General features: G+C 51.5%; 1 protein-coding gene across 3 annotated transcripts in view; it reads right to left on the reverse strand.

Annotated features, from left to right (window-relative positions):
• Positions 1–11,077, reverse strand: part of LOC138812800 (heterogeneous nuclear ribonucleoprotein U-like protein 1) — a 29,164-nt gene extending 18,087 nt beyond the window's left edge. Inside the window, exons 1-5 of one of the 3 annotated variants that reach the window (XM_070000990.1) lie at positions 10,624–11,075; positions 7,065–7,190; positions 4,307–4,460; positions 2,515–2,588; positions 1,089–1,228 (exon numbers count right to left, since the gene is read on the reverse strand). In XM_070000990.1, coding sequence (XP_069857091.1) covers positions 1,089–1,228; positions 2,515–2,588; positions 4,307–4,460; positions 7,065–7,190; positions 10,624–10,921 — 792 coding nt within the window. In that variant the 5' untranslated portion in view covers positions 10,922–11,075. Of the gene's footprint in view, positions 1–1,088; positions 1,229–2,514; positions 2,589–4,306; positions 4,461–7,064; positions 7,191–10,623 lie in introns of all 3 variants that reach the window. The other 2 variants (XM_070001008.1, XM_070001000.1) reach the window with 2 other exon arrangements.
• Between the last annotated feature and the right edge of the window lie 1,178 nt (positions 11,078–12,255).

A 12,255-nucleotide genomic window follows, 5' to 3' on the forward strand; every position in this document is an offset into this window, starting at 1 on the left:
AGGATCGCAGTTCAAAGCCAGCCAGGGCAGGAAAGTCCATGAGACTCTTTTTTTTTTTTTTTTGGGGGGGGGGGTCTGGTTGTGGGGCCTGAACTCTGGGCCTGGGCGCTGTCCCTCAGCTCTTCAGCTCAAGGCTAGCGTTCTACCACTTGAGCCACAGCACCACTTCCGGCTTTTTTCTTTTTGCTTATGTGGTGCTGAGGAATCGAACCCAGTGCCTCATGCATGCAAGGCAAACGCTCTACCACTGAGCCACCTTCCCAGCCCATGAGACTCTTATCTCCAATAAACCACTCAGAAAACCAGAAGTGGCGCTGTGGCTCAAGTGGTAGAGCTCAGGGACAGCGCCCAGGCTGAGTTCAAGCCCCATGACCAGAAAAAAAATGTCCAGTTTTTTTTTTTTTTTTGTTTATCGTTTTTTGTCAGTCATGGAGCTTGAACTCTGGGCCTGAACACTGTCCCTAGCTCTTCAGCTCAAGGCAAGCACTCTACCACTTGAGCCACAGCGCCATTTCTAGTTTCCTGAGTGGTTTATTGGAGATAAGAGTCTCATGGATTTTCCTGTCCCGGCTGGCTTTGTGAACTGTGATCCTCAGATCTCGGCCTCCTGAGTAGCTAGGATAATAGGTGTGAACCACCGGTGCCTGGCTCTGTGTACATTTTTCATAGAACTTTTCTTCCTCCTCCATTTGAACATTTGTGCATTTATATATACATTTATATATACAGTGCATCTTGACTATTCACCCCTTCCCATCATTCTCCCTCGTCCCCTCTTTTGCTAGTTATCTTAGAGATGGAGTCTAGTGGACTTTCCTGCCTGGGCTGGCCTTAAACTGCCATCCTCTACACCTCATCTCTCAGCCTACTAAATAGCGAGAATTACAGGCGTGAGCTTCCATGCCTGGCTTCTAGGTCATTCCCCACCCCCACACTGCCTGTGCCTAGTTCTACAAACCCATCAGTAGATTGGCTGGGCACAGCCAATTCCTTGCAGTTGTGAGCTCTGATCAAGGTGGCTGGGGACAGTCTATTCCATGGCTGGGCCTGCTTCCTGTCCTTATTTTTGCTCTGTTGCTCCCTCTCACCTTCATTTCGAAACACACACGGCCCCTTCTGACCCCGTAGCTGGCACGGGCTCCCGACCACAGGTATGCGAAGCCCTCGATCGTGAGTGGATAGCCACTACTCCGGTCCCGGGCCACCTTGAAGTGTAGGTCGCAGTTATCTGTGGAGGAAAAAGCCTGCAATTGGTGATGCTTTTCAGGTTTTGTTAAGAGTAACAAAATACATTGCCAGGGAGTGTTCCCGGCAACCAATGCACTCTCTAGCCACTCTCACTTTGAATAGGAAGTCTGGTCTAGTGCACACTAGCCTCCTGCTACCCTACAAGAAAGGGACTTCAGCTGGTGGAGTCCAATAACGGGACCCAGGAGAAATGTAGATGAATGGCCCCGACAGGAGTATCTCCTCATTTCAGCACTTTCAAATTTAGACTTCTGGCTGGGAATGTGGCTTAGTGTAGAGTGCTTGCCTAGCATGCATGAACCCCTAAGTTCGATTCCTCAGTTCCACACAAAAAAGCTGGAAGTGGTGCTGTGGGTCAAGTGGTAGAGTGCTAGTCTTGAGCAAAGGAAGTTCAGGGGCAGTGCTCAGACCCTGAGTTCAAGCTCCAGGATTGGCAAAAAAAACAAACAAAACCACCAAAAAGAGAACACCAAAAAAGCTGTGACTCTGATGCACACAATGCCAGCTGAGACTGATGCCCTGGAGGCACAGGTTCCTGCCCCATCTCCTGTTGTGTCCCCCAGGAAGCCTTGCCTGCCCACCTCGCTCATGATAGGCTCTCCCTTCTCCAGAGGTGGGACTCTACTGCCTCAGATCACCTCCTAGACCACGGTTCCCTACCATGCTCAAAAATGGCTAACTTTACTCTGGGTAGACTTTGTCTTTTGAAAGCCTGCAATGAGATTGGGTGTAAGACATTCTGACTCTTCCCCAAGCACAAGGCCAGTACTCTTTCAGGAAATGCAGAATGAACTACTGGGCTTTTGCTCTGCACCATGCTGAACCACACCCTTAGAGCTTTTTACCCCCTACTTCTCCTTCAAGGGCTCTGAGATCCAATGCAGTCAGGATGGAAGCCACTGATGCCGTGGAGAGCAAATGCAGATGGGCAGAGCCCAGGGCAGGCCACACTACTGCTGAGGACAAAGCAGCATTGGTTTCACCACGAATGTGAGTAGCTGATGGAAACAGTTCAGTTTCCCCAGTAGCACTCAGATTCCTTTCCTGATTAGGTGGTAACTCTTCAGGCACCTAGGGCGGTTCCAAGCTCTCAGAGGATACTCACTGAAAGACCTCTGGGTGTGTCTCCTCCCTGGAGAGAAGCCTGGGGAAGTGGAATGACCTGCCCAGGCTCCAAGGCTCAGCTGGCCTCCCCTGTGCAACGGTGATGTTTCCCAGTGTACCTGGGATTCTGGAGGTTGGGGTACAATTTCCCAAGGGACTCACACGTGTCGATAGCCACCAGGGTGTCGTCAAAGTCGTCCTCATCCTCTTCGGCAGGAGGCTGAGGAGAGCGTCCCCTGTGTTGGGAAAAGGATGGAGTCACACGAGAACAGTTGGAGGAGGGCAGGGGAGGGGAATAAAGTCTCTGTGGTGACTCACGCATGCCCCCTCCCCCCAATGGCCTCTAGAGTTTAGCAAAAGAATTCTGGAACCCTACCTACTTGCCCCAAAGCAATCACTGTGAACTCCCAGGATGGGGCTGCACCAGAGGGGGTACTCTGCTAAAGAGAGGCACCAGAACCATTTAGGAAGCTTTCTTAGACACCCCAAGATTCAGATCCCTGCCTTTGACCTAACCAGAATTGCCTTATTGCTTGGCTGCCATTGATTGTAGGCTACAGTAGCCCAGGGTGCCCCAGTTTTAGAGAACAGGCAGGGTGAGGGCAAGAGCCTGGACAAACCCCAGTAATTAACATCTACCCACACACCAGGCTTCCTAAAACCCTGCATTGGACAGGATTTTGCTATGACCCACATTCTCAGTCTCTCAGTGTCCTCAATTATGTACATGATTATCTTCCTACTAAAACACTAAAAAAAGGATCATGTTAAAATACTCCTGGTTTCCACTGAAGAGAAGAGAAGGGTGTAAGGCGGTGGTTGGATGCCCAGCCTGCACAGCTCTATCCACTATGTGCAAGATCTCATGCCCACCTGGGTGCCCAGAGGGCCCACCTGGCCACTGGCATCCTTTGGCAGCAGGCTTCCTGTCCCACCAGTCCAGAGCAGCTAGGGCCCAGTGTGAGGGTGCCTGTCATATCTTAAATAATCAGCAAGCAGCTCCTACACAACCTCTGCTTCGTGGGAAGCAGTGGAAGGAACCTGTGTAGTGTGGGCTCTGTGTCCTGACTTTTGTTATAGCACAGCGCTCAAGCCCTTTCCAATAAGCTAGCTAGAGTGGACTTCCGCAGGCAGGAAACACAAAGTGTTAGAAGAACAATCCAGAGGAGCAGGGGAAGGGATGCCATGAAGAGAACAGGCTTCAGACTCCTTGAGGAAGGAGGAGGAAGGAGGGAGGAGAGAGAAGAGAGGAGGGAAGGGAGAGGGGAAGGAAGGAGGAGAGGGTTTGTCAGGAAAGGGAAAAGGGAAATGGTCAGTGCAGAGTCCACTCCCTCTTGAAAGCTCTTAAAATTCACTTGCATCTTGGCTACTCCCTCCAGGCGTTTGTGGCTTAGTTGTGTACAAGGTCTGTCTAGTATCTACCCTAGAGCAGTAAAAGGCAACCCTACTGTCCAGATTAGAAAAGCTCTTTCAAGCCTGATGCATGTAATCACTCCTGTAATCCCAGCTGAGATCTAGAGGATCATGGTTCCAAGCCAGCCTGGGCAGGAAAGGCCATGAGACTTTATTTCCAACAAACCACCAGAAAACCAGAAGTGGTGCTGTGACTCAAAAAGTGATAGAGCACTAGCCTTGAGCAAAAGAGCTCAGGGACAGTGCCCTGAGTTCAAGCCCCAGGAATAACAACAACAACCAAAATAAAAATAAAAGAAAGAAAAGCTCTTTCACTGGAGGGATGCAGGTGAGCCAGGAGCAGGCCCCTGTGGCAATGCAGGTACACTAAAGTAAAAGGCCAAGGCGGCAATCTCACAGCTAAGAATGTAGGGTGCTCCGAAGTGGCTGTGCAGGTGAAAAGCAAGGAGGAAATAAGAGGAAGGAGTAAAAGTTGAAGGAAGATGGATCTGGCAGCAAGCAAGTGTGGGGAGAAGAGCCAGCAGCCGTTTCTTACACCCACCTCCTGTCCTCTCGGTGCTCAAAGTAGCCACGTCCCCGGTTGTCTTCATAAGGCCTCTTTCGACTCTGGAATTGCTGTCTGTCTGGCTTGAGCTGAGATGCTTCGGGTGGGAGGAAGCTGGGGGGTGCTTCTTGCTTCATCTCTGTTTTTATGTCTATTGCCAGGACAAGTCAGATGGTCAAGACACTCACAAAAGGGCTCAGCTACTATTTCTCTGGCCCTTTTACTCCAGGAAAGGTCACAGGCACCTGACTCATGATGAAGAACCGGGCCCAACAAGAGCCTGGTGGGCAGGCCAGGGCCTCTGTGAGGGGCTCAGGGTGGGATGCAGGAGGCGGGCTGACACAAGTTATGCAGTGGACTCTCAGGGCTCATGAGAAGGGGCACCCTAGCACTACAGAGGACAAGCTCGTTATGGGCCTTTGGGAACCCCTTAAGAGGCTTTGACTTCACCCTCTCCAATTTTTCTTCCCCGAGAATCTGTACCTTACATAGCAACTTCAGTCTGACAAGGGGAAAGAGGGGGCGACTTGACAAGATCATGGTGGTTCTACTAAGCCCAGTTACCCATTTTGTGGTCCTACTAAGTACTGTTACTCCAGAAGGAAGAGTCTGTAGCCCAGTCATCACAAAGATGGAACAACCTTATTAAGTCATGCTATACACTCGAAGTCAAGGAGAGCTAACGTTCCAGGGACTGATAAGAGGTCCAGTCTGAGACAGACTCCAAAAACCAGTTAACTAAGGACAAATCATGGACTCAGCCTTGCAGTATTTCAGCATCCCCATGCCTGCTGCTGTAGCTCATCTTAGCACTCTAACCAAGTCCACCCAACCACCTCCCAGCCTTTGTGGGACCCAGCAAGGCTCCTTAGTCTCCAGGACAGCAATGATAGTTGGTCATATTGAAGATAGCTCTATGACTACCAGAGCAGGCCCTTAGTAAATGGCTGCTGATAACAGTAAACACCCACCTTGGCCAGATGCTCCCACAGGCCGTAGACCTTGATACAAATCTGTAGTTTAACCTCTACTCATCAACATCTTGAACCACACACACAAACACCAGGGAATTCACTTTGTGGACCGACCAAAATAGAATTAGACAGAATTAACTAGATTCACTAAGCATTTGGGAGGCTGAGGCAGGAGGGTCACCAGTTCAAGGCCAGCCTGGGCTACATAGTGAGATCCAGTCTCAAAACACAAATTAAAAGAACAAAGGCACTGGGGCTACAACATTAAGGGCAGGGAGGGGGGACCTCAGTTCAGACTCTCTCATGTTCCAATAGGGTCCTGAGCAAGGTGCTGGTGGATCACGCCTATAATCCTAGCTACTCAGGGCTGAGATCTGGTTCAAAGCCAACCCAGGCAGGAAAGTCCATGAGACTCATATCCAATTAACCACCAGAAATGGCACTGTGGCTCAAAATGGTAGAGTACTAGCCTTGAGCAAAAGAGCTCAGAGAGAGCACCCAGGTCCTGAGGTCAAGCCCCGTGACTGACAAATAAATTAAATAGAACAGTCAGTCCTGTATGAACAATGGCCGAGAGCTCATTTCCCAATTGCCAGCCTCAGTTCTGCAGTAGGACAAGCCACCAACTCAATCTATAAAACAAGAGAAGTTGGGTTCTATATGATGGGGGAACTATGCTCTGCAATGATGTCTTTACAAGTTAGAGAAACCCCGAGATGACACCAGGTTTACTTCAATCCAGGACTTCTTAAAGTAAAGCCTTTAATGCTCTAATCTCCAAGAGAGATTAGATGCATTTGGCTAAAGAACCCTTTTCAAGGAGCAATGATATCCTAGAACAATTATTCTTCAGAACAAGGGATACCAGGCTAGGTTTACAAGGCTTTCTGGCCTTCATATTGTGAGTCTAAAAGGGACTCAAGTATTGACCTCAAGTACTGCCCTGGGTTACTGGTACTAAAACCTAAAAAGGTATCATGAAAAATCTCCTTTCCCAACACCATAGAGTGTGCCAGAATTCTTTTATGGCAAAATCAGACAAAGCCATGCATGGGAAGGTATATTACTTGAGAGGAAGAGACAAGAGGAATGCAGTTTGAGGCTAGTACTAGGGAAAAATGTTGACAAGACCCTGGCCATTCTGGTACAGGCCTATGATCCCTGCTACTTGGAAGGCAGAGATAGGAGGATCACAGTCCATGGCTGAACCCAAGCAAAGTAGGAGATCCAATCTGAAAAATAAAGCAGACGGGTGCTAGTAGCTGATGCCTCGAATGCTAGTCCTCCTCCTGGAGGCCTAGGACTGTTGTATGAGAACAGAATAGCCAGAATAGAAAAGTTTACAAAACCCCTTCCACGCCACATAGCTGGGCACAGTGGTGTATGCCTGTCATCCAGAAAGCCCACAATAGGCACACCACACTCATGAGCGGGGATGCAAGATCCTATCTCTAAAAGGGCCGGAGGAATGACTCAGTGAAAGCACTTCCGCCTAGCCCTGGGAGGCCTGAGTTCAAATCAGCACTGCCACGCCCTCTTCCAAAAAGCAAAAATCAAACCAAACCAAAAAACACTAAAGCAACAGCTGGACATGTGGCTTGAGCTGTAGAACACTTGTCTAGCAAACACTTGCCCTAAGTTCAAACCTTCCCCCTCATGCCCCTAAATCAAAGCAAACCTTACACAGTGACAAAAGCCCCAAAAGAAAATTGCCCAAGCTGGATGCAAAGGCTCAGTTGGATTGGGCTTCCATCAGGAGCGGGAGTACAGGACTTTCCTACCTGGGGGATAGGTGGGCGGTGGCGGCTCCATTTCTAGCGGTCTCCGGTCATAGCCTGACTCATTTTCCTGCTTGATGACCTGGGTCTCGTAGAACTGGTTCTGCCTGGGAATATTGTCCATGACATCTTAAGACAAGAGAAGTGGGCAGTTAGATGGGTGCTTTTGGAGGCCCTAGGCTAGATTGCACCACCTCACTGGGCCGGCTGGTCTGTAGAAGAGGAATACTTGTGCCACAACAAAGCGGCCCCAGCTTGCCCCTCAAAAGGCTGCAGGTCCACACCTGTGACCGGGTCCTACAGAAACCCAACATACAAACCCAACGGACCATGGAGAAGTTGGGTCAGGGCAGGGGCCCAGCTTGGCCTCTCAAGTCCCGATGCCAGTTCTGTAGGCATCTGGTACTCTATGGAGCCCCATTTAAAGCCAGCAGCCCTAGCTGTTCTGGACAGTGCAGTGCTTGGGGACTGGCATTCAGAGTACAAGCTTAAAAAATACTCAGAGCACACACACTGGCCCTCTGCCCCATCAGTATAGCCAAACTCTTTTTTTTTTTTTTTTTTTTGGAGTGCCAGTCCTTGAGCTTCTTTTGTTCAACTAGTGCTCACCAGAGACACAGGTCCATTTCTGGCTCTCTCCAATATTCAAGATTAGAGTCTCACAGACTTTCCTGCCTGGGCTGGCCTTGAACTGCTATCCTCAGATCTCAGCCTCCTGAGGGAGCTAGGATCACAGGTGCAAGCCAACATCTTTTAAGAACCTCCTGGAACTGATAACAATTGCCAAGGCAAAGGGTAGCCACCTTAGCTAGAGGAAACAGAAAAGGGACCCTAAGGTGGGGGGGAGGGGGTCTGAGCTGTTAGCACAGCCGGAGTTAGGTCAGAAGTAGCTAAGGGGAACTCAGCTCAAGACTAGCAATGTTATTGGTGAGGGGCATACAACACACCAGACCCAGAATACAGCTGAGGATGAGCCTGCCCCAGTGAGGCCTGAGCAGCTTAACTGAGCAGATCTTTATACCAAAATACGTTCATTTTGATTGTGTCAGGCACTAGGAATACCAGGAGGCGAGAAAGGGACCTAGAAAGGAACGTAAGCCTCAACTCAAAGGATACATAGGCAATGACTCATGGATGCGAACACAGAACAACACTCCTGGGCTAGGAGCACACATGGGAAAGCTTAGACTGAACAAAGAGATGGGACAAAGCACCAGACCAGATGCTTCAAGGAGAATCTCGCAGACAAACCAAAGAGAAGTTTTTAGAAAACTTAGGATGGGCAGTGTGCAGGCAACTGGCCCCAGGGGCAGGATCGCTGCTACGTGCCTTGCTGCAGCCCTTGCTAGGCGCAGTGAGGCAGAACCAGGCAAGGAGAAACTATTCTTGCCATTCGTTAGTTAATTGATTGGATCCTTTCTCAGAGGACAAGTACATCTGGGTACAAACCAGGTACAGTCCAAAGGGAGAAAAGCCCCAAGTCAAGTGGCTACAGTATTTGTTTACGAATGCTGAAGGAAGTTGCAGGGGGGACATGAAGCGGGGGCTCAGAGGATTTTTGTCAATGAGAATAAGGGAGAGAGGAAGAACTCATCTTCTTAACTGGAACAACCAGCCCTTTCAAACTATTCTGCTTTTACCAGGCTTTAAGCAGTGTTCCCCCCCACAATGTGTCTCTCTTTTTCTCTCTCCCTAAACATCTTTCCTGTACCCACAGATGCTGCCTTGCCATCTTCTTTCTAATAACAAGTAGACCCCGTGTGAGTTTGTAACAATCCTGGGGTCAATATTGTAACCATTTTACAAAGAAGGAAACAGGTTCACAGAAGTGAAGTGACTTGCCTACCATGGAACCAGATTGGACTCAGTGAGCCAGGTTCCCTGAAAGCCCCAAACTCACCTTTCAGAGACCCTTCTGGCAGCCAGTCAGGTGAGGGCAGCCTCCCCTTGCTGCACCTGCCAGGGTCCCTGAGCTCCAGACAAACACATCTACAGGCCACACTGCCAGGGAGCGGTATAGGTCACTCCTGTGGGAATTCCCAGCACATTCTGGGTATCCTAAAATTACACTCTAGACCAAACTGACACTCAGGTTGCCCCCTTCCAGGAGATCCCATCTTTCTTGAACAAGTCAGTATACCTAATGGCAATCCCAAGTTCCTTCTGTGACCTCATTTCTTTCCTCAGTCTTAGCTCCAAGCCCCAGGGAGGGCCCTCTTTTTTGAGAAACACCACAAACCCTGGACGCCAGAATCAGGCAGCTCTTTTCCAACTCCAGTCATTCTATTCTCTCCAGTCCTAGAGTCCTCTCCCTCTCTCTCTCCTCAGAGGACTCAGATCTGCCTGAACCCCTTCTATTCCCACAATCACATCTTTGAGCAGATACAGAGGCTCCCCACTACCCCCAGCCACCCTCTCTTGGGGCACACAAGTAACTGCTTCTAGGGACCCAGGAGCCCTCTCTTGGAAGCATTCAGCCCCAGAAGCACCGCAGGCCCCCACCCCCACCCCACTGGCGCCTCAGGGAGGTCCTCAGCAAAGTCAACAGGTTTCCTTTCTCTTCCTACATTCTACAAGTTTTCCCCTGGGGTATGAGTGCAAGCCCAACTACCCACTCTTTCCCTGCTGGACTCAAGAATCCACTTGCAGTATTACCAACTTGATTTCTGCCCCCATCCATCCTTTGCTACCCAGTTAACCCAACCTATTCTGCAGAGGTACCCGTCCCCCAAATCCTTTGTCCAGTTCAGCCACTCCCTGGCCCGACACCAAAGTTTCCCTGAGTCTCCTCCAGAAAGCCAATTTGAAAAGCCCCCCCCCCAAACCTCCCAGCACCCAGCCAAGCCGCGTGCCCCTTAAAGTTGCTCCCCGCCCCCCATGGCCCTGGAATAGAGATGCGGGTTCCGCACAGTCCAATCACAGTCCCTATTGCAAACACCCCCCAAAATGCATCACCAGCCTTACACCAAGAGCGCTCTGCCCCCTACAACCACCGACAACCTCGCCAAACCCACCCCAGAACCCCAAAGCACACAATCCCCGGTTAACTCCCTCCGGCCTGCAAACTCGAGGAACCTTCGAAAACTCTCCCTTCCCGAACGACCCTAGGGAAACAAGGTTCCCCCCCTCCCAAATCAGCGCACCCCCAAACTTAAGATTGCCACGTCCAAGAGCCCTTTTTTTGGACCCCCTAAAAAAGAGGAAGAAGAAGAAGAAAAAAAAGGTCTGTAGTTCTTCCGACTTTCTCCAGCTCCAGAAACAGCAGTTTCCGGTCTCTGGACCTCCCAGGGTCCCGAGCATGTAGGATATCCAGAGACACCCCCCACCCTCCCCATCTCGGATTCCCCCATCACCACCACCACCACCACCGCACCCAATGCCCTCGGTCCGCCCGCTCGTTCCCCGAGGCCCAGGTCCCCTGATTCTTGTTTTATCGTTTCCCCAAGCGGTGGGTGTCGGGCTCGATCCCTCGAAGCTCGAGACCGTCTCCCCGACCTCCGGCGCCGGACTCCCGCGTCCCCCGGACTCCGGGCCTCCCGCCCCCCGCCCCGCGCACTCTCACAATGTCCATCCGGCCCCGAGTAGCCGCCGGGCTCCGGGTGCGGCTGCAGCCCGGGCGGCGGTGGCTGCGCGGTCCCCTCCAGCTCGGAGCCCCCCTCGGTCTCGACCTCCTCGTTGTGGTGCCCGGGGGGCGGCCCCGGTTCGTCGTCGGCCTCGAGTTCCCGCTCGTCGTCGGGCTCCTCGGCCTCCAGCGCCGCCTGCAGCCGCTCAGCAAGCTCGGCCTTGAGGCCGCGAGTGTCCAGGCCGCGGCGCTGCAGTTCCTCGCGAAGTTCGTTCACCTTCAGACGACGTACATCCATGGCCCGGGCCCCCCGGGGCGGCCCCCGAGCCCGGCCCGGCCTCCCAGGGTTCGATTCCCCCCTTAAACCTTTCCTGTCAAGAGGCAAAAGGGGGGGAGAAAGGGGGGGCACTCCAATGGCGGCAGCGGCTCAAGATGGCCGCCGCCTCCCCCCCTCGTCCGTGCCCCGGGAGGATGCAACACAGGTGCCAATTGGCCGGTGCGCGAGGGCAACGGGCGCGGACCGGGAGGTTCAGCCAATCAAACTGTGGCTTTCAGAATAAATAACAGCGGAAGGGCCTTTAGAGTTGCCGAAGAGGAAGCGTTGGCCTACGTCGAAGCCGCGGCCCGGAGCGGAGGGCGGGAAAAGGCAGGAGGCGGAGTGCATGCTGATTGGCTAGCGTCCGCGCGCCAGCTTCCTGAAGGTCAAATGAGGGAAAGGGAGTAATGATTTGGACCAATTGAAAATGAGATTTCAGAATGAGCGCCACCCTCCCTCTCCCCCCACACATGGCCTTTCCTACCCCGTCCTTTCATCCCGCTTAAAGTGTCTCTGTAACACTCATTTTGATTGGTGTAGATCTCCCGCCCCTTGAGAAGTCTGAGCGGGTAAAATCACTAGCACCAATCAAATCGCGGGGCTGGATGGGGCGTGGCAGGACGAGTGTGTGTGGGAGTGGAGGGGGGGGGGAGGAGGGAGGAGGAAAGTCCGTCAAAACCTCTCTTTCCTGTTGTCTTTAAGAAACCGGAACTAGAGATGAATTCACAGATGGCCCGCCCCTTGCCGTTAGGGCGGTTTCAAAACAAGCGGTCTACCAATCACAGTTCTGGTTTTATCTCACTAAAGCGGGTTTATCGTGCTCGCTTTAGGAAAAGCTAACACTATTGGCCATTCTGCAGACGACTTTTTTTTTTCTTTCCCCCATTAATCTCCACTGGAAAATATAGGGAGTTGAGTTGTAAGTCGTGGTACTACCTAGTATCGGTTAGAAACTCAATTGCTTCCATGTTAAAAAAAAGAAAAAAACCTTTCCATTTTAGAGAGTGTTGAAGGGCTGTAATCGGGGCTTAGACTTAAGAACGAGAAAAAAGTTGCACAGCAAGTCGCAGTCTCTCCCCTCCCTCTCCCCGCCTTTCCTGCTCACGGGGCGCTCTTCCCACGATCCTGGCATCTCTGCCCGAGGTGGACGGCCGCTCTGCACGCGAACATAGAGTTTTGCCCTCCAAGAGCTCCAGAAGTTTGTAGATTTCCACCACCCCAGCTCCCGAAATCCTCAAATCCATTCTGCCTATTTGGCGTCTGGACCAACACAGGGAACTGTGACTGTGTCACAAGGTCTTTAATCCTGTCCGCAT

This window comes from Dipodomys merriami, unplaced genomic scaffold (genome assembly GCF_024711535.1).
Source record: "Dipodomys merriami isolate MVZ:Mamm:240054 unplaced genomic scaffold, mDipMer1.0.p SCAF_106, whole genome shotgun sequence".
In the NCBI taxonomy this organism is placed as follows: Eukaryota; Metazoa; Chordata; class Mammalia; order Rodentia; family Heteromyidae; genus Dipodomys; species Dipodomys merriami.